Raw genomic sequence first — 25643 nt, 5'->3', positions numbered from 1 at the left:
CGGGTGAAAGGAGAGTCGGGGCGGGCGAAAGGAGAGTCGGGTAGCATGCGCGGTATACGGGTGTGCGCGGTATATAAAAATTTCTGTACATAAATTTGTGTTTTTCGCGTGTTATACCCGTGTGCGCGTTTTACACGGGTGCTCGTTATCTATGTGAAAATACGGTAGTTTTAATTCCAAAAACTGCCACTATTAATTACTCACTTGGTTCCAATTTCTCAGTCCCATGGTTGGATCATCATTTTGTTTCATTAATCCACACAAGTTCTCATTTTGTGGTTCCCTCAGTCCATAAAACTATTTCAACAAGAGATCTGATCAAACTTTCTTCCGAATTGATCTCCTCCGCTTTCAATCTAGATCTCTCTGATATTAAGACAGGTTCCTTAGAAGAATCCCTTACACTATGGAATTCAGTTACCACAACTCTATTAGACGAAATAGCGCCTCTCCAGCTTAGATCTCTCTCTGCTCGAAAAAGGCAAAATCCCTGGTTTTCAGCAGAACTGAACATTCTAAAAAAACAACTTCGCTCTTTGGAGCGCAGGTGGAGACATAAAAAAACTACTGTTAACCTAGAAAAATTTAAAGAGCACTCAAAATTTTATAAAGCAAAAATTAATCAAGCAAAAATGGAATACTTTTCAAAACTAATCGATAAAGCAAGAAACCCCTCCGCTCTTTATTCCATCCTAAAAGCAATAAATCCTAATACCAAATGGTAGGATCATACAAATAGCAATCTGCCAACCGCCCAAGAACTTGCAAACTATTTTATAGACAAAATCAACTCCATCAGGAAAAATCTCCTTTTACAACCAAATCCAAATCCTGCTTCTGAAATGTTCTCAATTCAATCTTCCCTGTCTAGGGGAGATAGAATCCCTTATGAAGTCTATTAATATCAAGGGCTCTCAAACAGAAACTATTCCACCTTTCATTCTTAAACAATATTTCTCTATCTTTGGTCCATTCATTCTTGCACTAATTACTAAAATCCTTCAATACAGTACTATGCCCATAGCCATGAAGAAATCCATTATTCATCCCATCATTAAAGATCATAACATTAGCCCCGAGGTTAATTCAAACTATAGTCCAATCGCCAATCTCCCCTTCCTAGCGAAGCTAACTGAGAAGGTGGTCTTTAATCAACTATCTGAATTTATTGAAAAAACTAATATTTTGCACCCAAATCAAACTGGCTTTAGGCAGCATCATTCTACTGAACATTCTCTAATAGGCATGTCTACTTCAATACTTTATTTTTTAGATCATCATAAATCTGTTCTTCTTATTTCTCTTGACCTCTCATCAGCTTTCGATACAATTGACCACAGCCTTCTTTTAGAAAGACTACAGTCCATTTGTATCACTGACCAAGTTCTCTCTTGGTTTAGATCAGTGGTTCCCAAACCTGTCCTGGAGGACCCCCAGGCCAGTTGGGTTTTCAAGATAGTCCTAATGAATATGCATGGAGCAGATCTGCATTCCTGGCATCTCCATTTTATGCAAATCTCTGTTATGCATATTCATTAGGGCTATCTTGAAAACCCGACTGGCCAGGACAGGTTTGGGAACCACTGGTTTAGATCCTACTTTACCAATTGTTCATCAACCATAGCCTTTAATAATAGCATATCAGAACAATTTTCAGTCACATATGGCATCCCCCAAGGGTCTATTCTCTCTCCGTTGCTGTTTAACTTTTTTTTAGCTCCACTGATGACCCTTTGCCAATCCATTGACTTCAATGTTTTTGCATATGCTGATGATATTCAACTTATATACCAACTAGACTCCAATAATTCTTCTGAAATAACAGCTATTAACAAGAAACTAGAACTGATTCACCAATGGCTCGAGACTAATCAGTTAGCCTTGAACGTTAACAAATCTAGTCATGTTTTTCCCTTGGAAAGATGATCACAAGCTTTCATTTCCTATTACTATTAAAGGTTCTACCTTGCAATCAACTAGTACCATTAAGATCCTTGGGGTTACTTTCGATAGCAAGCTTACCTTCCACGAACATATTAGTAGTATTGTTAGATCCACATTCTATAGATTACGGCAAATTCGCTCTGTTTCCAAATTCCTTTACCCAAAATCTCTAAATATACTAATTCACTTGCTGGTGATTTCAAAATTAGATTACTGTAATGCGTTATTCAAAGGAATTGCTCTAAAAGAAATTAGTCGTCTACAGATCATACAAAATGCCTCAATTAAACTCATAAAGAACACAAAAAAATTTGATCACGTGACTCCGTTACTTAAGGAAGCGCATTGGCTTCCAGTTGCTCACCGAATAATGTACAAACTAAGTCTACTAACTTTTAAATCTCTTCTATACAAATCACCTTCTTTTATTTATAGAATATTGATTCCCTATACTCCCTCTAGATCATTTAGATTTATTGACCAGCATCTTTTGACAGTTCCTTCTCTTAAATCTATAAATACACAGCAACATTCTATTTTTTCTGTTACAGCCCCTCAAACGTGGAATCTACTTCCAATTTATATACGAGAAGAATCAGGTTTGGAGAGATTTAACAGCAAACTAAAATGCTTTCTTTTTAAAGATGCATTTGATAGCTAATATAACTAGAATGTAGGACTAGATTAGGGTTTTCTACTAAGCCCTATGCTTTAAACTTTCTGTTTTTTATTTCTTCCCCCTCCCTAAAGTTGTTTTGCCCTTATATGTTTCCTTTACTATTTTTTAAAATTGTATTTCTTTACCTACTGCCTTCCTTCTGTATCATTAATTTGTCTTGTCAGTCATATTTACATTGTCTGTTTCCCTTCAACTATTGTAATTTAATATTTTATACTTTGTACATTGCTTAGAATGTTAATAAGCGATTAATCAAATATTTAATAAACTTGGAAACTTGGCATATTCAGACCATTTCCCAATCCGATAACTATCCTTTCCCAATGCTTCTGCCAAGGCTTATCCCTTGCTATAGTTTCACTGTAGCCAGTGGCGTAGTAAGGGTAAGCAGTGCCCAGGATGGTGGCACCCCTCCCCCACCCTTTTCCCAATTCCCCCGCAGCAAGCACGCCCCCTTCCCTTTCCCCCTATCTTTTAAACTTCTCCGGCTTGAGCAGCCTGCTGCCCATGATATCACTTCCTAGGCATGGGTCACAGAAGTGACATCATAGAGAGCGCCAAAAAGATATGGGGGAAGGCACGGGTTGTGTGCAGCAAGGAGGGGAGTGAGGGAGCGAGCAGGTGGGCAGATGGGTGAGCGAGTAAGGTGAGTGAGTGGGAGGGGGGTGGAGAGGAGAAGGGGTGCCACTATGCCCTTAGGAAATCCGCACATGGGGGCGGGTCGCTTCCCCTGCACACTCCTTACTATTCCACTATCTATAGCAGTGGTCCTCATCCAGTCCTCTGTACTCAATGAGAGATACCTGCACACTGAGAAGGCAGTGCATGCTAATTCTGAACAGTACTCCCCCAAAATTCATGGGGGTTCCGTTCCAGGAACCCCCGTGAATTTTGAAAAACTGCGAATGCGGTTTTTCCCCAGTCAAAAGGCAGGGGAGGACATCTGGAGAGGCAGGAGAGGGCAGCTGGAGCGCCGGCGGGTGAAGAAAATCACTTGTGATCTGCTCCGACTGCTTCTTCCTATAGTAAAGTCAGGCTACACCAATCAGGAGCTACTTTGATAAGCAGCTCCTGATTGGTGTAGCCTGACTTTTCTACAGGAAAAAGCGGTTGGAGCAGACTGCGAATGATTGAGTCCGTGAACCGTGAATTTGCGGGGAAACACTGTATATCTCAGGCATCATCATTGTGGATATCCTGAAAATTTGGCTGGCCAAGCAATATCTGAGGATTGAACCATGAACCACTGCTATAAGTATCCAGTTTTTTCTTCAGCTGCAGAGGTGGGCAACATGAGTCCTCAAGGGATGCAATGGTTTTCAGGATTTCTACAATATGCGTCGGCAGCCAAAAAAGCAAATAAGATGATAGGAATTATTTAAAAAGGGATGGTTAACAAGACTATTACTACTATTTATCACTTATATAGACGGTCCCTGCTTGAAAGAGCTTACATAAGAATTGTCACTGCTGGGTCAGACCAGTGGTCCATCGTGCCCATCAGTCCGCTCACGTGGCGGTCCTTAGGTCAAAGACCAGTGCCCTTTATGAGTCTAGCCTTACTTGCATATGTTCTGTTCCAGTAGGAACTTATCCAACCTTGTCTTGAATCCCTGAAGGGTGCTTACCAGAGCGTTCCAGATTTCTACCACTCTCTGGGTGAAGAAGAACTTCCTTACGTTTGTACGGAATCTTTTCCCTTCTAACTTTAGCAAGTGCCCTCTCGTTCTCTTCACCTTAGAGAGGGTGAACAGTCTTTCTTTCTCTGCTAAGTCAATTCCCTTCAATATCTTGAATGTTTCGATCATATCCCCTCTCAGTCTTCTCTTCTCAAGGGAGAAGAGGCCCAGTTTCTCTAGCCTCTCGTTGTACGGCAACTCTCCCTGTCCCTTAACCATTTTTGTCACTCTTCTTTCAAGTCGTAATATGCCCTTTTTCATGTACGACGACCAGTGTTGGATGCAGTATTCCAGGTCAGGGTTTACCATGGCCCAGTATAACGGCATGATAACCTTTTCAGATCTGTTTGTGATCCTCTTCTTAATCATTCCTAGCATTCTGTTTGTCCTTTTTGCCACTGCCGCACATTGACTTGTTTACAAGTACTCCCAAGTCTCTTTCCTGGGGGCTCTCTCCGAGTATAGCTCCAGATATCCTGCATTCATACATATGATTTTTGTTACCAACATGCATCACCTTGCACTTATCTACATTGAACCTCATTTTAAATTTTGCGGCCTATTCTTTGAGCGTATTTATGTCTCTTTGTAGGTCTTCGCAATCCTTCTGTGTCCTCACTACTCTGAATAACTTGCCAATTTCTAGGTCGTTTATAAATATGTTGAAGAGCACAGGCCCGAGCGGCACTCCACTTGTGACCCTTTTCCACTCCGAGTATGGTCCATTCACCCCAACTCTGTTTCCTATCTGCCAACCAGTTTTTAATCCATGTGAGTATATCACCCTCGATTCCACAGCTCGCAATTATCGAAGTAGGCATTCATTCGGAACCTTGTCGAACGCCTTCTGAAAATCTAGATATACAATGTCGACCGGACAGATACACATGGCATATAGGGTTGGGGATGCAGAACCCAAGGTGAGAGGAGTTAGAATGTTATAATGCCTCTGTATCACTCCATGGTGCGACCTCACCTGGAGTATTGCATTCAATTCTGGTCGCCTTATCTCAAGAAAGATATAACGGCACTAGAAATGGCTTAAAGAAGAGCAACCAAAATGATAAAGGGGGTAGAACTCCTCTTGTATGAGGAAAGACTAAAAAAGGTAGGGCTCTTCAGCTTGGAAAAGAGACGGCTGAGTAGAGATATGAATGAAGTCTACAAAATCCTGAATGGTGTAGAATGGGTAGAAGTGGATCAATTTTTTACTCCATCAAAAATTATAAAGACTAGGGGACACTCGATGAAGTTACAGGGAAATAATTTTAAAACCAATAGGAGAAAATATTTTTCACTCAGAGAATAGTTAATCTTTAGAATGCTTTGCCAGAGGTTGTAGTAAGAGCAGTTAACATAGCTAATTTTAAGAAAGATTTGGGCAATTTCCTGGAGGAAAAGTCCATAATCTGTTATTGAGACAGACCGGAGGGGTGTGGGGGGGCACTGCTTGCCCTGGATCGGTAGCATGGAATGTTGCTAATCTTTAGGGTTCTAGAACAGTGGTTCCCAACTCTGTCCTGTAGAACCACCAGGCCAGTCGGGTTTTCAGAATAGCCCTAATGAATATGCATGGAGTAGATTTGCATGCCTGACACCTTCATTATATGCAGATCTCTCTCATGCATATTCATTAGGGCTATCCTGAAAACCCCACTGGCCTGGTGGTCCTCCAGGACAGGGTTGGGAACCACTGTTCTAGAATGTTGCTACTCTTTGAGATTCTGGAATGTTGCTATTTGGGGTTTTTTTTCCAGATACTAGTGACTTGGATTGGTCACCGGGCTAGATGACCATTGGTCTGACCAGTAAGGTTATTCTTATGTTCTTAAATATGCATGAGATGTATTTACATGCACTGCCTCCATTGTAGACAAATAGATCTCATGAAGGCAGTGCATGTAAAATAGATCTCATGCCCATCCCTGGTCTACTGGCCTCATCTGAAAACAGTGTGTGCGTAAGCGCGGAAGAAGTTTTGCCTTCAATTCATAAATTTTAATTATTTTATATATATATCATAGAGAACCAGTGTAAATACTGCTATTACCCAGCCATACACTTCTAAATATAAGCCCAGACAGCTAGAAGGGCTCGGGTCTCAGAAACGGAGCCTACGCGCAGCAGTGACAATCACAAACTGAGGAAAATCAGCGTAGTACAATCGCTCCAACTCCAATCATTGACCCACATACAGATTTTTTTAAAGCAATTTTTCAAAAAGCAATTAAAACAGCTAACCCACAACCGGGTTGCAGAAAAGAAGTGCAAGCCAGAAACTAAAAAATAAGCAACCAAACTACTTAGCTTTTATGGCTGACTTTGCTGACTTTGCTGATTTGTCTTTTTAGAAGAGTGCAGTCACTAGTGTAGATTTGCCCACGCGGCCAGCGTTTCGCGGAAATAATTAATCAAAAGCATCCGCTGCGTCAGGGCCACCAGGACGTACAAAAAGTCAAGGCTTCACTTGGCGGGCGCCTTTCCAAAGGCGCAGTTTCCTTTTCCAGCGGAGCCTCGCGCAGCTGGGGTATACTGCTGGGGTATTTTGTTGTAAATTATTTTATATAACCATGTTGTTCTCCATACGGCTCTCCATTTGTGATACATAGGATATCTCGGACCCCTGAGGAAGGAGTGTTTCTCCGAAACACGGACTGTGTTGGGTCCGCACTCCATGTATATGGGAGCCACTCCTTTAGATTACAATTTAGATTACTTTTAATAAACATTCCTGCACTTTGTACATTCCATTCTGCAGTCTTTTTTTTTTTTTGTTTGCTTTTGGTGTTCACTTTTTAGTTCAGACCCGTTGGATTTCTTTTTGTTTTGCCTTGCTCATCTGAAAACTCACCACATTTCACCTCCTCTCTCTCTGGTCTGTACTGTATATATTTTATTCTTACATCTGCATTCATTTTTCCCATCTCAGAAGGCTGTGCCAATCTTATCGGAATCTGAATTTGGACACCTCAAAGTCTTTTGAAATCTGGCTTATTTCAGTTTGGATCTGTTGCTCAAATTTCTTCTACAGTATATGCCTCCGATATCCTGTAGACTTATTAAGAAAGACTGCAACATAATCGTCCATTTTCCCCCCCTGAAATCCGAAGCCCTTTTTCAAATAGGAAAAGTGAGACTGCAACTACCACAATGCTTTGGGAAGGAATGAAACGGCCAGATGGAGCTGAAAGTGAGCTGAAGTTAGAGCAGTTAGCGGATCTGTGTGGAAACAATTGCACACGGCTAAAATACTTGGTTACTGCAAAACAGTACAGCAACAGCATAACTTTGTACTCCCCCTTTTTTCCCATGGGCTTCTTGTCTTTCTGTAGAAGAAACAAAGTGCCCTTTATGCCTAGTAATAATATTATAATCTGGTAGTTTTGAAGTTTGTGGGAATGTGTCCATGAAAAGATATCACCGTGCATCCTCACATACAGTCTTCTCATAAGCTACCCGACCCCAGAACTTGGTGCAGGGCGGGATGTGCCCTAAGACTGGTAGGGAATAGTTTTGTCACTAGTCTGCTCTGCCTTTGTATCTGATTTCTTTTAGTCCGGGACTGTTTCCGAAAATAAGCTATGATAAATGACAAATGGCCGTGATGTGAGCTATTATCGACCCAGCATTAAGCGATGACGGTGAGATTCATCTCTTTCCTGGCTCACGTTTCTACAGACGCTCCAGCTTTTCAGTCCCAGACATCAAAGATCAAGAAAAGAAGCCTTTTAATGAGGAAAAATGAGAACCCGGTTTACAGCTACCGATACAATATAAGGTGCATTTCCAAAAGCCTAGGTATGCATTTTCTGTATATGTGGAATGCACATAAAGATGCCATAATCCAAAATGATCGGGGTGACAAACACAATATAAATGACCCCTCCCTGGATACCTGAGGGGGGGAGGTGTTCCCTACCCACTACCATCCACAGAGCTGACTCCTATGCATGAAATCCCTAAAAGGAGCCCCAAGACTTCATTTGTATCTATAGCTTGGAAGAATATATGTGATTCCACTCAGATTCAGGTTTTTCTTCTTCTTTTTTTTTTAAACTTAATCTTACATAAATTCTTGTCATCAGAATAGGATTTTTAATTTTCCAAGCAGTGCCTCCATCAAGATAAATAGCAGCTACTCATCCATGGAACACTAATATCTCTTCATTTCCCTCCGACAGTTGTAATACCACTAGTCTGAATGTAAAATTTCCCTTCTTTTCTGATGCACAGTAGCACATTAATGGAAACAAGTACATTTACACAAGGGTACCGCAGATTATTTAAAGAATTGTATCCAGAGCACCGAATTCAGCACGTCTCAAGCCCAAATGATTTCAAGGCAAAAAAACCCACAAAACTTTCTACGTTTCAGCTTTAGAGACCAAAACGCTCAGTTAAGAAATCTTTGAGCTGTTTCGGTTATTTCATTTGCAATGACTTCACCCCCTTATGCATCCTATGAACAGTTAACCCCCACCCCCCCTGAATACCGTAAATATTAAAGGGAAATAAGTTCCTAAAGGCTTTTTAAAAAATCTCTTCTTGGAATACTTACATTCATCTTGTCTATCTTCTCTTTCAAGTCATATTTATCATCAGCAAAGTCCCACCGGAAGCATGGTTAAAAGAAAACCAGGGTGCGTCTGCGGATACCGGTCGCTGCTTCTCTTTCCCTTCCGAAACCACGCGGCCGAGACTTTGGCTCGGCTGAGTTCAGAAATAGATCCTCTCACCTCGCGCGTTCATCGGAGACTCTTGCTAGCAGCTGTCAAACTCCAGCGGAACTGAATGGGGGGAGGGGGGGAGGGAGCGCAAAATACCCTGCAATACCATCATCCCTCAAAACGACCCGTCGGGGGTTTTGTGTTTGCTACAAATCGCTTCAGTCCTCTAACTGCATGACAGTCTCCGAGGCATCCTGCGAAAACAGGAGCCGGGCACTCCAAAAGCCTCCCCCCCCCCCTCTTTTTCATTCATCGACCTTGGGAGAGGGAAAAAAAGTGAATCTCATTTGAATTATTCATAGCCCTGGCTTTACTGCTCTTTACACACTAAAATACCTCGACTTTCTTTTTACACAGTCACACTGCACTTGCGTTACACTTTGCATCAACTCTTGGGAAGAGGACTGCGATCATACCTCATCTGCCTTCCATTTTTAGGGATATTACTGTATATTCTGTCTGCATTACTGGTCTTTACAGCAAATTATCAGTAGAAACTGTCTGGCTTCGCTGTCAGACTTTAAGAAAGTAGATCCAGAAAGATGTTGGTTCAAATGTAAGATTTTAGCCCATTAACCCAGTGATTTCTAAGTGCAGGGTGATTGTTTAGTTATAGTATATGTGCATTAATCTAGTTATAGTATTTGTGCATTAATCTAGTTATCCCAAATCCTACCACTCATTTCCCGAGTGATTCAAAACAACAGTAGAAAATATCCTGTTATTGCTGAATTTAAAATATAGGGGCATTGATATCTGTTGAGAAAACCATAGTGCTTTGAAGGCTGGTGCTGAAAAATCAATACCTGCTGTAACTGCTTTTGCAAGGTATCTTTAATCCGAGTGAGTTCTAGTTAGGGCTTCAGGGCTCACACAACGCTCGCGCCAGTGACGAGACAGTGAGCCCAAATGGAACGACCCGAAGGATGACATCATGGTCCCAGGCTGCTGGAGCCCAGCCTCTGCCTCCAAGAGAATAAAAATGATCACCATAGTAACTGCATAATACACATGCATTTGCTACCCAAGCCCTTTTAGCTTCTTCTCTTATATAGATGGCACTTATTAATTTAACATCAGATCCAACAATTAGCTTGTGCACAGGAAGCTAATGCCTTCTTGAGTCCCTGCTGTTTCTTCTTATGACTAAACGATACAAGATCTCTGTTGTTTTCTAACGTGCTAAACAGAATTTTAAGCAGCAGTAAATTCATGTAAAATAAAATTAAGAACTGGCAACGTCTGGCTGTAACTTAGTTGCTAAATATTGGGCGTGATCTTGTTTATGAATCTAGATGGATCAACACTGGTCACTGGTCACTGAGGAGGGTATTCAGAGACACTATCTGATGTTCTTACAGATTGCATTACCACTATCGAGAGAGAGCCGGGGCAGTCCTGAAACTTAACATGGACTGGATAGAGGTGTTTTACTGTACAGGTAGATAACTTAGGACAGAAAAAGCCTATCCTAAGTTAAGTTATCTAGACCAGTGTTCTTCAACCACCGGTCCATGGACCGGTGCCAGTCCACAGAAATTTCCTGCCGGTCCATAGGGCCGGCATGTGCATCAGGCCAAAACTGTGTTCTTTAACTGCCGGACTGCGGTGCGATCGATGCGCTGTTTATAAGATTATATTGTGTGTATATATGAATGGAAAAAATACTGTTACAATTAGGACTATGGGGGCAGGGTCTGGGGTGGAGATTAGGTAGAGATGGGCAGGGTCTGGCCCACGACTTAGCCCAGTGTTCTTCAACCGCTTGTCTGTGGACCGATGCCGGTCCACAAAATAATTATTTTATATAAAAAGGTTGAAGAACACTGATCTAGACAGACCCCAATATAGCTACTACCCCCCCCCCCCCGATTTTATAAATGGCACCAATTTGCATGCAATCCTGACTTTTGCATGCAAATAAATTAGATAATGAGACGCTAATGATCAATAATTGGCTGTTAACAAGAAATTGATGTTAATTGGTGGTAATGCGCCCAAATTTCCCCCTTTTATTAAGCCATGTTAGGCGCTTTTTTTTTTTTTCCATCAGCCACAGTGGTAAAAACTCTGACGCTTGTAGAATTCCTATGAACATCAGAGTTTTTACTGCTGTGGCCGGCGATAAAAAAAAGCCTAACATGACTCCATAAAAGAGGGCCTTCATGCACAACCCATAAGGGGGCTTGGCCATGGGAGGAGCATTCACAAAAGATGCACGCAGTGTTGCAAAATTCCAGGGTTCTGGATCCAACGTTCATGCTGGGATTTGCACCAGGTTTCAGTTGCCCCCCACAGCTGGGCATGCAAATCCCCTCTAGAAGCTATTTTATAAAGGCCACTCATCTCAAGAGTGCCCTTTATAGAATACCATTGAGCACTGGTTTTTTTCCAGTAACCTATTTTCTTAGCACCATTTCCTGAATCTGGCCCCGTCTGGATGAGTTTCACTGCTAGCTGCACTGGGGCAATTCTGTAATGGGTTACCTCCGTGTGGTTCATAGACAGTGGAGTGCAAGACGTCAGCGCGCTGACAATCCAGCGCCGGCAATTCGGCGCAAGACAGAAGCGCGTGGGGGAAAAAGTAATTTTTAAAGAGTTCTGACGGGGGGGGGTTTGGGGTGGCAACCCCCCCACTATATTGGTTAGTGTTCGCGCTGCTGTTAGAGTGGGGTTCAGGGGGTTGGAAATCTCCATTATAGCGAAAACGGAACTTTTTCTGATTTTTTTCGGGAATAGTTCCATTTTCTCTATAATGGGGGGGTTTTCACCCCCCCCCCGCAACGGCAGCGCAAACACTAACCAATAAAGTGGGGGGGGGTTGCCACCCCAAACCCCCAGTCGGAGCTCTTTAAAAATTATTTTTTCCCCCTCGTGCTTCTGTCTTCCACCAAATTGTCGGCGCGCTGGCATCTGGAGCGCGATTATCCCGTCACCCCTCTGTGTAGGTGTCTCAGTAATGCAAAGCCAGTTTACCATGTTGTTGTGAGGTGCCATCGATTCGTGTTCGAGTCCTAGTGACTTGATGAACTGCAGATCTAAAAAGAAATCGGTTTTGTGCTAGTCTGGAAAGGTCCTCCAGTGTCATCCCCATGGCTGTTTTCAACATGTCAAGCCATCTTCGCCTGGTTCCTTCGATCTTCCCAAACATGATGTCATTCTCCAGTGACCTCTCTCTTTTGCTGGTGTGACCAAAATAAGACAGTTGTAACATCATCGTTTGGGCTTCGAGTGACGTTGCCGGTTTGATCTCTTTCAGAATCGATTTGCTAGTTCTTCTGGAAGTCCACGGCACACCTAAAATCCTTCTCTAGCACCAAAGCTCAAATGAGTCAATCTTCTTTCTGTCTTGTTTCCATAGTGTCCAGCTTTCGCATTTGTAACTGACTACTGAGAAAATGAGTGCGTGGTCAAATCTGATCTTTGTTTGGAGTGTTACCTCCTTGCCTTTGTCGAGAGTCTTCATTGAAGAGTGATCAAGTGCTATTCTATGGAGAATTTCCTCTCCGCTAATTACTTCTTTGTTTACAAAAGTGCCCAGGTGATTGAAATCCTTTACAACTTCTATTCACCTTCAAGCTCAAAATCTTCATCATTTTCCATGTTCACGATCTTCATCTTGTTTATGTTCAGTTCTAATCCCATGTTATGTTACCATATTACCAGTTTACCACATTAGGGAGCTATTCCATCCTTGATCCCTCCTGTTAAGGGCTGGCCCAAACTAGCAGTATTTGAAAAACCTATACCAGCCAGGAATCAACTGTTACCTCTACTTTGATATTTTGGGGCCTACTCATGCTTTTCTGAAATGGGAAATACGCTTGTAGATTTTGGTCCTTTCCAAGCACTACCAAAACACCCCCCCTCTCGTGGAATTACCATCTAATGCAGATGTAAGCATGTACAGATCGACTTTTGAAATAAAATTTTACACATGTATGTAGTGTTCATTGCTGGCATTTGCAAGTGTAAACTGTGAACAGGGCATCTAGGTAGAACACCTGTGCCCTACCCCAGTACTATCCAGATAGTGCTAGGCCATTTAGAGAGATTTTCTGTGCCACTATTCATATGATGTCACTGAAAATCCATGGATAGGGAACTGTATTTGTGGCAGTGGTTGCTAAATATATGAGAAAGTCCATTTGAAAATTAACTCATCAACCTATTACTGGTTACCGATCGAGGCCAGAATCATCTTCAAACTCGGCTGCATATGCTACAAGACATTTTTCGGCACAGCCCCCATCTACCTCTTGAGTCGCTTCACCTTACAAGATAAGCCCCGCCTATCCTGCAAAATGAGGTTTCAAATGTGATTTCAGAACAGGAGCCCTAACCCGGAACGGATGGAGGAGAGACATGGAAAATTCAAAATTTTCAGCTCGCAGAAATCTCTTCGGACGAGTGGATCGCGAAGAGTTAAAGAAGGAGTTCGAGCAGCTTAGTAGCATAAGGCACGTCAATATTTGCCATAGCAATCAGTGAACGTATGAACTATACTTTGGTGCAATCTAGTATATACAAATGAACAGACCCAATGAGCCAAACGCATTGATCTTAACCGATACATTTTTATGTTTGTTTATTAGTCATATGCGTAGAATTTCTCCTTATTTTCGGTTCAGTGTTTTAGTGTTCACTGTTTTTAGAATAGTGTAATTTTAATTTTGCTAACAATTTGAATGTAGGCCCCTCTTGATCTTGAGGCCCTAGGCTGAAGCCTAGTTAGCCTATAGGAAAATCCGGCCCTGGCCTTAGGTATCTGAGCAAATCAGGGTCTTAGGCCCCTCCCCTGTGCATCCCAGAATGTACCGGGAAGAGAAGGCCCGCCATCTAAAGGGTGCCTACTTGGAAGTTTCTGTGTTTGAAAATGGGAATAAAGCTAGATGTCCTGGTGGCCTAAACGTTTTTGGATGCCAAAAGACATCTAAGTAGAAGATTAAAAAAAAAATAAAAAAATGGATGTCCTGTTTGAAAATGACCATTTCTACACCTCCAGCTTTGGATGTTTTGCGGGAAATGTCCAAGGTCAGATTTAGACATCCTTTTGAAAATGGCCCTCCACATCTTCACATGATATCGATTACTCATAAGCAGCCGCTATTTTATCTATCTATCTAATTATCTATGTATATACACAACCATATTTCTTGTAGCTCTGGCAGCAGTGATGAACTAAAGTAACCTGTTGACATGCTGGGTTCTGATCCTTTTTCATTTCTCAAAACTTAACACCTGGAATGCGCTTCCAGAGGGCGTGATAGGACAGAGTAAGGTATTAGGGTTCAAGAAGGAATTGGACAGTTTTCTGAAGGAAAAGGGAATAGAGGGGTATAGATAGAGGACTACTACACAGGTCCTGGAACTATTGGGCCGCCATGCGAGCGGACTGCTGGGCACGATGGACCTCTGGTCTGACCCAGCAGAGGCACTTTTTATGTTCTTATTAGTTGATGAATAATTCAGCTATCATAATGAACTCATCTGAGAGTTCAAAATTCTCTTATATTCAAAACCAAATCCAAAATCATTCAGTTAATTTCTGATCAGACTGCTGGGATAGTCTTTCTACTATAGTACGGTATTCTGTAAGGTAGACAAACAATATACCACAAAGTATGAATCTCTGCAGAGGTTCTTGAGGATCAAATTTAATATCACTGAGAATAATATATCTGTTTCTTCTTGCAATGTGTAAAATCCCAAGAGACTGACGTAAAACCAGTTTATAAGATTGCATTGAATATTCAGCAAACTTCTGACCATTTCTCGTTCATCATACCAACTTTTTAAAGAATACTTAAAATAAAATAACATATATGAGATTGTTTCATTCTTTTTGATGCAAAACCAGCATTTATTTTCTCTGAGCTCTAAGTTTTGTCATAATGCTTGGGATCCATACTGCCTTGAGCAACATGAAGAATGCACTTATTTCAGGTTCTATGCTGTTACAAATTATTCTGACTTTCTCCTACAAATGTTACTTGGGTTGTATAGGCACTGAGAGAATGTGGTAGGAAAAGATTGATATTTCCTGGGAAAATACTGTACAATATGATAACTGGGTTCATTTGAGGTTACGCAACAATTTCATTTTCATTTCCATATTTATAGCCCACCAATCTGAAAAGTTTGCTCACAGCAAGTACAGAATTAATTCACCAGTGGATCAAGAAGTCCCTAGTATACTATGAGCAGCATAATAAAAAACAACAACCCATCTAAGTCTGTTTTGGGCCAAGGGCGCTAATCATCCAAAGTTGGCAGCGTCTAAAGTCCATTCTTGAAAAATACATCCAAAATATTTTTTTTTGAGAATAGTCTAATTATACGTCCAGCCGTTTGATCATCCAGACTGCCAAATCATCTATCTTTATACCATATTCTCATCCCAAAAAATCATCCAAGTTCAAAATGCCTAGAACAAGACCTTTTGGATGTGGGAAGGGTCAGCAAAGTGATGGACTGGCCACCCAGACATGGCAACAGAGTAGTGGGGCACCTTATAGGGCATTGCTGTGAACTTCAGAAAAAGGGTGCCACATAAACATCTCACCATAACTCCTTTGCAGGTCATGGTGAGCCCCCCCCCCCCGAAAACCTACTATACCCACCTGTATACCACCCCAATAGCCCTTATGGCTGCAGATGGCACCTATATGGCAGTACAGTAGGGTTTGGTTTTTTCTGGGTGGGCTCACATTTTCCACCATGAATGCAGTGGTTAGAGTGGCTTATGGGCCTGGGTCCTCCTTTCTATGGTTTACTAGCCCACCCCTCAGACTACTTAATCCACCTCTGTGCAGCTCTATTAGGCTTTCCTATAACAGGTACTGATGTTCTAGAGGCAGGTATGTATGTTTTTATTCTGATTTTTATGCTGATGTGTGTGTGTAAGGGTGTGTTGTGTGTGTGGGGTGGTCAGTGATCACTAAGGGAGTGTGTGGGGTCTGTATTTTTTCCCTACAGTGGTTATCTGGTCACTTTGGATACCTTCTGGGCACTTAGACCTGTTATTGGATCGCCTAAGTCACAACGTATAAGTTCCGTCTAGGCAGTCTCGTCAAACTTTAGATTATCGCTGCAGGAAGACTAAGTTTGGTTGACCCACATTCGGCCCACCTCCCGTCCTAATCACTCCTTGAAAACATCCTTTTTCGCTCTGGATGCACAGCGGCAGTCAAGAGGCCTAAGATGCCTCTAGATACGTCTAAAAACCCGTTTTGGCTTTCAAAAATGGATGTTTCTATGCTTCTGACTTTAGATGTTTTGCAGGAAACGTCCCAAGTCGAATTTAGACGTCGTTTTCAAAAACGGCCTTCCACGCATCTTATTGGGAGGCCTTGAAGTATAATATTGGACATATATTGACAGTATCCAATGCTTTTTTAGAATTGAGAAATCAGTTGTACAGCACATTGATCTGTTATGTTTGTATTTGAGAACTGTCAATCAATGGATGAAGGTCAACTATCTACAGCTGAATATGGCCAGAATTCAGGTGATGTTTCTTTGAGGCTATCCTGTTACTGATGTCCCTACAGCCTATTTATCCCCTCCTTTACAAAACCGTGCTAGCATTTTTAGCACCGGCCACAGCAGTAACAGCTTGGACGCTCATAGGAATTCTAAGAGCGTCAGAGCCGTTACCGCAGGAGCCGGCGCTAAAAACGCTAGCAAAGCTTCGTAAAGGAGGAGGTTATTGATGACATTGACATTTAAATTATTGACAAGATGCCAACGTTAACAGCAATGTTGGACTTTGCATTGACTATGTACTAATAACACACACTAATATACCCCCTCTTTTACTAAGGTGCGCTATGCTTTATAGTGCGCGATAAATATTAGCACGTGCTAATCACACGCTAAACGCTAATGCATGCATGTTATCCTATGGACACATTAGCAGTTAGCGCATGCGTTGATTTAGCATGCGCTAAAATGCTTAGCGCACCTTAGTAAAAGAAGGCCACAGTAGAACACATTTGTAAATCTAGCTCTAGAGGGGTAGTTACTAATATGCATTTAGGGAATAAATCACTTTTTTTTTTTTTTTTTTTGCCAAATACCATGTGTTAAATGACACTTAAAACATGTCCTGGAAGCAAATAATAAAATTATCATAAAGATTGAACAAGTTGTGTTATTCATGGAAAGAAAATGCCAGCTTTGAATGCATTTGCATGCTTTGCATATCATCATGATTCAGTTTTAAGCACCATGGTAGTCTAATTCACTTTTTTTCTCTGGGGGAAAAAAAATCTTGCTTGCTAGAGTGGTTAGAGCAGTTGGGTGAGAAGCCAGGGTTCAAATTTCATGTCTTTCACTGATGCTTATTGTGATGCAACACAAGTCAATTGATCCTCTATTGCAGAGCCAGCTTAAAGGGCCAGCCAGTGAAGCATTGGCTCAGGGTGCCCAAGGTTAAGGTGTTGAGAGCCTGCTTCACCCCTTACAGCAGAAGCAGCTTGCATTTTTGGTTTGCATCTTTGTGCTGGTAATTTGGTAATTTCCACATTACACTATTGCAATTCTCTCTGTCAGGGTATTACTCAAAAGGAGATCAGGAGATTACAACTTATCCAAAACACAAAAATAAAAAAAAAACATTAAAAATGATCTTTAATGCAAAGAAGTTTGACCATGTTAGTCCACTCTTGAAAAAGGCCCATTGGTTAACCAGGGGTGGACAACTCCGGTCCTCGAGGGCCTGAATCCAGTTGGGTTTTCAGGATTTCCCCAATGAATATGCATTGAAAGCAGTGCATGCAAATAGATCTCATGCATATTCATTGAGGAAATCCGGCGCTTGAGGACCGGAGTTGCCCACCCCTGGGTTAACCTATCACTCATAGAGTTACATGTAAAATTCTCTTTCTTGCATTCAAAGTTCAGTCTAATCACACCCCATGTACATTCACCATCGTTTTTTTACAGCAGTTCAGAGATGTTTTTTTGGATGGCACCGGTTGAGCTTCTGAGCACGCCCCTGAGGAAGGACACGAAATGGGGGTCTCTTTAGGGCATTCAGCTAAGGCACCCTTTTCCCATATTACATGGACAGCTGCGATCATCTCCAGATAAGTTAATGCATCCTTTAATTTGTGGTTGCAGTTATTGAAACTGGTTTCTCCTTTTTGGTGGGAAATAAAGTGACACATATATTGAATGTTTAAAAGTTTTTGTATTTCACATAGCACCTTTTGATAATTTATACGTTTAAAAAATAAAAAATGATGGTGAATGTACATGTTTTGGGGTCATACCCGCAGTGCGCTCTCTGGAATATGCCCGGGTGAAAACCTAGCAAGTGATTGAACAGGTTGTTCCCCAGAAACTGATAAATTCACCTTCTTTTGTTTTTGAATACAATTAAAGAAAAATTTTGGACGTATTTGTGAGTAATACTGAAACTTAGGAGCAGGTCTCTTGTGGTGGACCTTCTATTTTTGACCCTCCCTCTAAACATTTTTTAGAGGCTTTTTGCTAATTTGATAACCAGGGCCAGCAGGTTAATTTAGGATGGCTTTTGAGCTGACCTAAATCCACCAGCTTAGCTATGTGGGTGCTCACATTTGCATAATCTCTGGCTCCTCCCCAATGCTATGCCTATACTAGAGAATGACACGGTGACAAAATTCATCACCGTTCCCGTCCCTGCAGATAATCGTGGGAAACCATCTTCATGTCATTCTTTAAGGAGAGAGGGAAGAATCAGAGTATGAATGGCCACAACCACTGACCCGCAAGCTTTGCTTTGAAGAATGCTGGTGTAGAAGGACTGAGGTTGAAACAGATACTACAGAATGACAGTCTCTGGTATCCAGAGCAGATATTGTGATGTCATAATGCCTCATTCCACCAGTGCCTAAGAGCCAATCACATCAGTGATATCACAATGGCTTCATTATCCTTGGCTCACATAAGCACAGCCACTGACCGGCAAGCTTTGCTTTGAAGAATGCTGGTGTAGAAGGACTGAGGTTGAGAATGACAGTCTCTGGTATCCAGAGCAGATATTGTGACATCATAATGCCTCATTCCACCAGTGCCTAAGAACCAATCACATCAGTGATATCACAATGGCTTCATTATCCTTGGCTCACATAAGCACAGCCACTGACCCGCAAGCTTTGCTTTGAAGAATGCTGGTGTAGAAGGACTGAGGTTGAAATAGACACTAGAAAATGACATGGGATTATTTCCCGCAGTTATCTGCGGGGACGGGAACGGTGATGAATTTTGTCACCGTGTCATTCTCTAACCTATACCACCCCGACCTACCCACTTTTTCTGGGACTAGCCAGAGGCTATTTTCAGCAGCACTGCCTAGTTTAATGCAACTGAATATCTAGAGTTAGATGGTCCCAGGTGATTAAAATGGGCAAGAGCTTCTCCTGCCTGCTTAAATGGTTTTGAATATTGGCCGGCAGGTCTTCAGTGATATCATCCCTCTTCTCGTTCAATTTTTCTGTCCATCCCCGTTTTTTGTATGACCATCCCGATACTAAAGCATTTTTGACAGATCAAAAATGCTTTAGTATCGGGATGGTCATACAAAAAAGAAAAGGGGGACAAAATCTTGAAAAAGCCGAGGAGGCGAAACATGTCGATTTGACAGGTCCCTGGTCCGAATGTACTAAAGAAACAACGTCTTTTTAAGATAAGTTATTTTCACTTCAATATTTAAGAATATAAGCAACAGCACTTTATTATAAAATTGAAAAAAGAAGAAAAAAATACAAAAAACTAGAATAATTGATGTTAATGGGCGAATGAAGAGGCCACAGCCAGAGTCATAGCCATAAACACTTTTTATATCGCCAGAATTGAGGCGAATAAAAATGGCATGTCTGACGCCCTAGAAAGGTAACAAAAGATTGAATATATATATAAAAAAAACATTGACGAAAGGATATGTGTTATTAATGAGACACACTAGGCGCTTGCTCAGTAGAGGTCCAGTATGCTTTCAGAGTATTTCAGGGATTTCAGTCAATCATTTCACTCATGTGTGGTGCAGTGGTTAGAGCTACAGCTTCTGCACCCTGAGGCTGTGGGTTCAAATCCCTCGCTGCTCCTTGTGACCCTGGGCAAGTCACTTAGTCCCCTCATTCCCCAGGTACACTAGATAGAGTTTGAGCCCACCAGGACAGATAGGGAAATATGATAAAGAACCTGAATGTAAAACCACTTAGGATATAAGTGGTATCTAATATAATAAAATGCTAGGCCGCGCATGTGCACTCAAAAGTCATGTTCCCTGATCCGTCGCGACGGCACGAGTGCGCATGCGCGCCAGACAAGCTTCCCTGCTCTCCACCTCACAATACGGAAGTTTCTTTGCACGCTGACGATCGCCTCCACAAGCCGGGACTGGGGTCAAAGAGCGCCTCCTCCCCCCCCCAGGACGAACCGAAAAACTGACCCCCGCCGCCTGGGACCCGAGTCCTTTGCCACCCCACCTTTCCCTTCCCGCGGACCCGACTATGAACCTTGCGATTTCAGCGTGTGCAGCAGTCTTCACACGCTGCTTCGGGCCCTTCTACTGCCCTGATTTGCTCTGCCGCATCTCTGATGATGTCATCAGGGACGTGCCAGAGGAAATCAGGGCAGTAGAAGAGCCCGAAGCAGCGTATGTTCAGACTGCTGCACACGCTGCTGGAATCACCAGCTTTGTAGTCGGGACCGCGGGAAGGGAAAGGGGGTAGAGGAAACGCTAATGCTGCTGCACAGGGCACCCATTAATGTAACGGGCTTGCTTTCGGGAGGGGGTAGGGAGTCAGAAGGTAATACAGATAAATACAGATAAATACAGGTAGGCAGGGGGCCAGGGAGAAAGACAGAGAGACATACAGAAAGAAAGACAGGGGGCCAGGGAGACAGATAGAATAAACACAGACAGACAGCAGAGAAAGAGAGAAAGAAACCTCCCCCTCCCCAGACAAACACTAGCCAAGGATAGAGAGAGAGAAAGAATGACAGACAGGGGGCCAGAGAGACAGACAGAAAGAAAGACAGACAGACATCTATTCTAGCACCTGTTAATTTAACGGGCTTAAAGACTAGTATAAAATAATATTCTATTATTATTTTTTTTAAAATATGTTTATTAAAGAAACATTGCACAGAAGAAAAGTACAAAATCCCAACAAAAAGAAGCAATGGGAAATACAATTAAACAACAGCAATTCTATTAACATAAGAACGTAAGAATTGCCGCTGCTGGGTCAGACCAGTGGTCCATCATGCCCAGCAGTCCACTCACACGGCGGCCCTCTGGTCAAAGACCAGTGCCCTAACTGAGACTAGCCCTACCAGCACACGTGCCCTTGTTCTGGGGAGTGAAGGAGTAGCCTAAAGGCTAGTGCTGTGGACTTTGATCCTAGGGAGCTGGGTTCAATTCCCACTGCAGTGCCCTGTGACCCTGGGCAAGTCACCCATTGCTCCATTGCTCCAGGTACAAAAACAGATTGTGAACCACTTGGAACAGAGAAAGGGGCTGATTCTCAAACTGCGCATCCCAATTTTAGGCAGTGGTTAAGCATCCTACAACCCTCCGGCAGCCAATCGGGATGCACGTATTTAGAAAACACGCTGCTGAGGAAGGACGCTTCTACAGAGACGCGCAGGTACGCTTAAGCACGCCCATGGTGGGGGCGTGGTTTCATCCGGGAGTGGCCTTGGGTGGGCTTAAGCATCGGTAGGTGTCTGTCCAGGAGTGCAGACCTGGTTCTGTATTGGACACCGCTGTGTGATTGACACTTGATCGGCTCAAAGTACCTGCATATGATGTGTATAGCTCTATATATGTCTAGTAGCACTATAGGAATAATTAACAGTAAACAGTAAACAGTAAGTGAGCGGACACGACCCTCTTAATGGCTCAGAGACTAGAGCAAAGTTCTTCATTGCAAGGTATAGGGGCCCAGTGGTTGCCCCTATCAATCCTAAGTATGAAAGCTGGACTCTTTCCATGGTATACCATCTCATCCAACCTTTTAGACATCTCAATATACAGTATATGATCGAAATTTCACAAGTTCGCAATGGCTTAGCTCTTTAGGTGAGTCTGCTCTGATGCTATTTAAGGATCATGATTTGGTATTAGCTCTGATGGTACTTGGGAAGGGGAGGAAGATAGCGATGAAGAAATAACTAATGACCCTTCTATTAGCTACTTCTTTTGGAATGGATTTTGTCTGGGTTGGGATCATTTAATCTGTTTGGAAAAGAGCTGAGGTTAAGATGATCAGTTTCATTGATTATGAATTGCCTCGTTTATTTTTTTTAATCTTGTAAAAGTAGAGATAAGGATAATTAAAATAAATACATAAATAAAGGTAAATATAGAAAATCTAAATTGCTCCTGAAGGACTCCGGGGAAGCAGTGCACTTGTGCTAGTTTTCCAGGCCAGACTGGACAAGGAACAATGATCTTTGGGTCTTAAGACTGTAGAAGGTGAATTAAAAGTGTGTGGAATGTAGTTGGATGAATTTGGTATTTCTAGGCATCTGTGACATTTCCCTTTCCTGTACGCTCTGTCATTATTTTTATTTTTTTTTCAAGCCATGATTAATTCCTTTTTTGTATTCCACAAATATCTCTAAGCTTTTATGATAGTTATTATATAGCAGGGGTAGGGAACTCTGGTCCTCGAGAGCCGTATTCCAGTCGGGTTTTCAGGATGTCCCCAATGAATATGCATTGAAAGCAGTGCATGCAAATAGATCTCATGCATATTCATTGAGGAAATCCTGAAAACCCGACTGGAATACGGCTCTCGAGGACCAGAGTTCCCTAACCCTGTTATATAGGATTTTGGATGTTCAATCTTCCGAGGCCAAATATAATTTTAGGTCTCTCAACTCCAATGCCATCATATTCCACCACTTGACCTTTCTGACTAAAACTGGGTTCAATTCCCACTGCAGTATTTTGAATTTTTTTTTTTGTAAAGAAACATTGTTTTTTAAAATGGCATACAACTTCTCTGCTTCCATTTATCAAGTGCCGCATTTGGAAACATATGATATACTGTATAATTACTAGCACAACAGCAAAGGAATAAATCTTGCCTTGTAGCTCTGATCTTAATTTCTTTTCTATAGAGTGGCATGTTCAGGGTTTTATTTTTTGGCTGCAGATGAGGCCCGAGACAATGTAAATAGTAACATTGTAACATAATAAATGACAGCAGATAAAGACCTGAATCAGTGGTCTCAAACTCAAACCCTTTGCAGGGCCACATTTTGGATTTGTAGGTACTTGGAGGGCCTCAGAAAAAAAATAGTTAATGTCTTATTAAAGAGTTTGAGACCACTGAGTTAAGGGGAATGGTTAATCTGCTGGCTGGGTTGGAGGGCAGAGGGGAGAACAGGACAATCAAGCCATTGTGACATCACTGATGAGGTTGGCTCTTATTGGTGGAACGAGGCATTATGACATCACAATCTTAGCTCTGCTTCCCAAAGACAAACCGGATGTCATGGTTACAGTTAATTATATAATATTGTAATCAAAGCTATAGTCTCTTATTAATAATGTTGCTTTCTTTAATTTATTTTAAATATTATTGTGAAGTGCTCAGACCAAGTAATCCAAAATATAAAGTCACTACAATGAGGTTAACAAGGGGACCACCATCGCCTTCACCTGTCCCCTGCCCTCCCTACATGACCACGGACTAATACAGATCAACTAGATGTACTTATCTGAATAGGGGGGTAGTTGGTTTTGTTAATTCTCATTGGTGACTGTATACCAATAAAATTTATGTGCTCCGTTAAAATCCTAGAACTGTTTGTTCATTCTTCCAATCCCGTCCCCCCGACTCGAGTTTCACCTCTTCATCAGGGAGGGACACTGGTGAAGGCTCACTGAGATCAGGCTCACTCAAAGCAGATGGGCAGATGGTTACAGTTAAGCCAGTGGTCTCAAACTCCAACCCTTTGCAGGGCCACATTTTGGATTTGTAGGTACTTGGAGGGCCTCAGAAAAACAGTACCGTAAATGTCTTATTAAAGAAATGACAATTTTGCATGAGGTAAAACTCTTTATAGTTTATAAATCTTTCCTTTAACTGTTGAAGGAAAGATTTATAAACTATAAAGAGTTTTACCTCATGCAAAACTGTCATTTCTTTAATAAGACATTTACTGTTTTTTTCTGCGGCCCTCCAAGTACTCTATTTTTTCTGCAGCCCTCACAGTTAAAGTTTGACACCTTTCCTTTTCCTTTGAATTAACAAAAGATTATAACAGTTATAACCGGTGTCTGCAGCCGCCTTCAGCTCTCACCTCCTCCAGCAACCGGACATACGCACAAGCTGCACTGCCTCCAACCATTGCTCCAATGGTTACCTTACGTTCTGGAACGTTGCCCGCCTCACTGCTGTAACCTCCCGCAAGCACTTTCCTGAGTCTGCATGCAATTGGACTCCGCCTCACAATCGCGTGCAGACGCAGGAAAGCGCTTGCGTAAGGTTACAGTGACCGCTGGACGTGACCTCCGGACATGACCGCTGGACACTTGTGGAGTGGACAATCGCGTACAGACCGAGGGCCTCAAAATAGTACCTGGTGGGACGCATGCGGACCATAGGCTGGGAATTTGAGACCGCTGACCTGAATGGTCTATCCAGTCTGCCCAATAGGTACACACATTATAAATCCTTGATTAAATTAATCTTTTTTCTTTGATATTTCTGGACCATAGACGTCTTAGGTTTCAGCTACCAGAGTTGCCGTCAAAGCTCACTCCAGCCTATCTAAACCATCCCAAATTTATTTATTTGGTTAGTTTTATATCCCACCCTCCCCAAAGAGCTCAGAACGGGTAACAAAGTTGACATACATAATGCATAGACAGATTATGAATTTAAAAGTATACAGTAATGTTAGATATACAAAGAGTCAATTTTAGCATTCAATTTGGTCATTTTAAGTTAACATACAGTTATTCCCATCTTCAGTTAAACTTCCCACTAGAAAATCAAATGTGGAGAATATGATAAATAAATAAGTACGGGATCTAGAATTATCAGACCTGTGCAAATCTAGGACAACGATAGAGAAAGAATTACCGGAGTTCCCGTCAAAGCGAGGCCCGGGTTCTAAAAACGGTGCCGTTATTGGTGTCCACCTTCAAAAATGGTCGCTGATTACATGCTCATCACGTGATGAAACTGTTTATAATTCACAGCTTTGGAAAAGATGGGCACTGGAAATGTAGGCCAGGGTTTTCAAGGCCTACATACCAGCCCCCCATGACAGCGATGCATCCAGAGAGAAAGGAGAGATGCCTCAGCAACCAGGTTGTGCATCCGGGCCACCTGGACCCCTTTGACAATTCCCCCCCCCCCACTCTTCCCACGGCACTCCCCACACTCTCCCAGGATGCACTGGAAAGTTGGCCTAAGGCCCTGATTGGCCCAGATACCTAGGGCCCCTCCCATAGAAGGATGCATCGGGAAGGGGAAGGCCCACTATTGTGAAGAGGCGGGCCTGCTGGCAAGAGGGAGCAGACATCCCTCTTGCAGGCTTCTACAATGAGGTATGGTGAGGGGTTGCTTGAGCTGGGGGGATTCTGAGCTGAGCCCC

General features: G+C 42.3%; 1 protein-coding gene across 2 annotated transcripts in view; it reads right to left on the bottom strand.

Annotated features, from left to right (window-relative positions):
* Positions 1-25643, bottom strand: part of LOC117366801 (schwannomin-interacting protein 1-like) — a 793287-nt gene that overhangs the window by 230786 nt on the left and 536858 nt on the right. The window contains exon 1 of one of the 2 annotated variants that reach the window (XM_033958700.1): positions 8861-9086. The exons of the other annotated variant lie outside the window; for it this stretch is intronic. Coding sequence (XP_033814591.1) covers positions 8861-8866 — 6 coding nt within the window. The 5' untranslated portion in view covers positions 8867-9086. Of the gene's footprint in view, positions 1-8860; positions 9087-25643 lie in introns of those variants that run through there. 2 annotated transcript variants of the gene reach the window in all.

The sequence above is a fragment of the Geotrypetes seraphini genome, chromosome 9 (assembly GCF_902459505.1).
Source record: "Geotrypetes seraphini chromosome 9, aGeoSer1.1, whole genome shotgun sequence".
Classification (NCBI taxonomy): domain Eukaryota; kingdom Metazoa; phylum Chordata; class Amphibia; order Gymnophiona; family Dermophiidae; genus Geotrypetes; species Geotrypetes seraphini.
The sequence above is the reverse complement of the archived record's forward strand: the minus strand, read 5'-3'. Positions and strand labels throughout refer to the sequence as shown.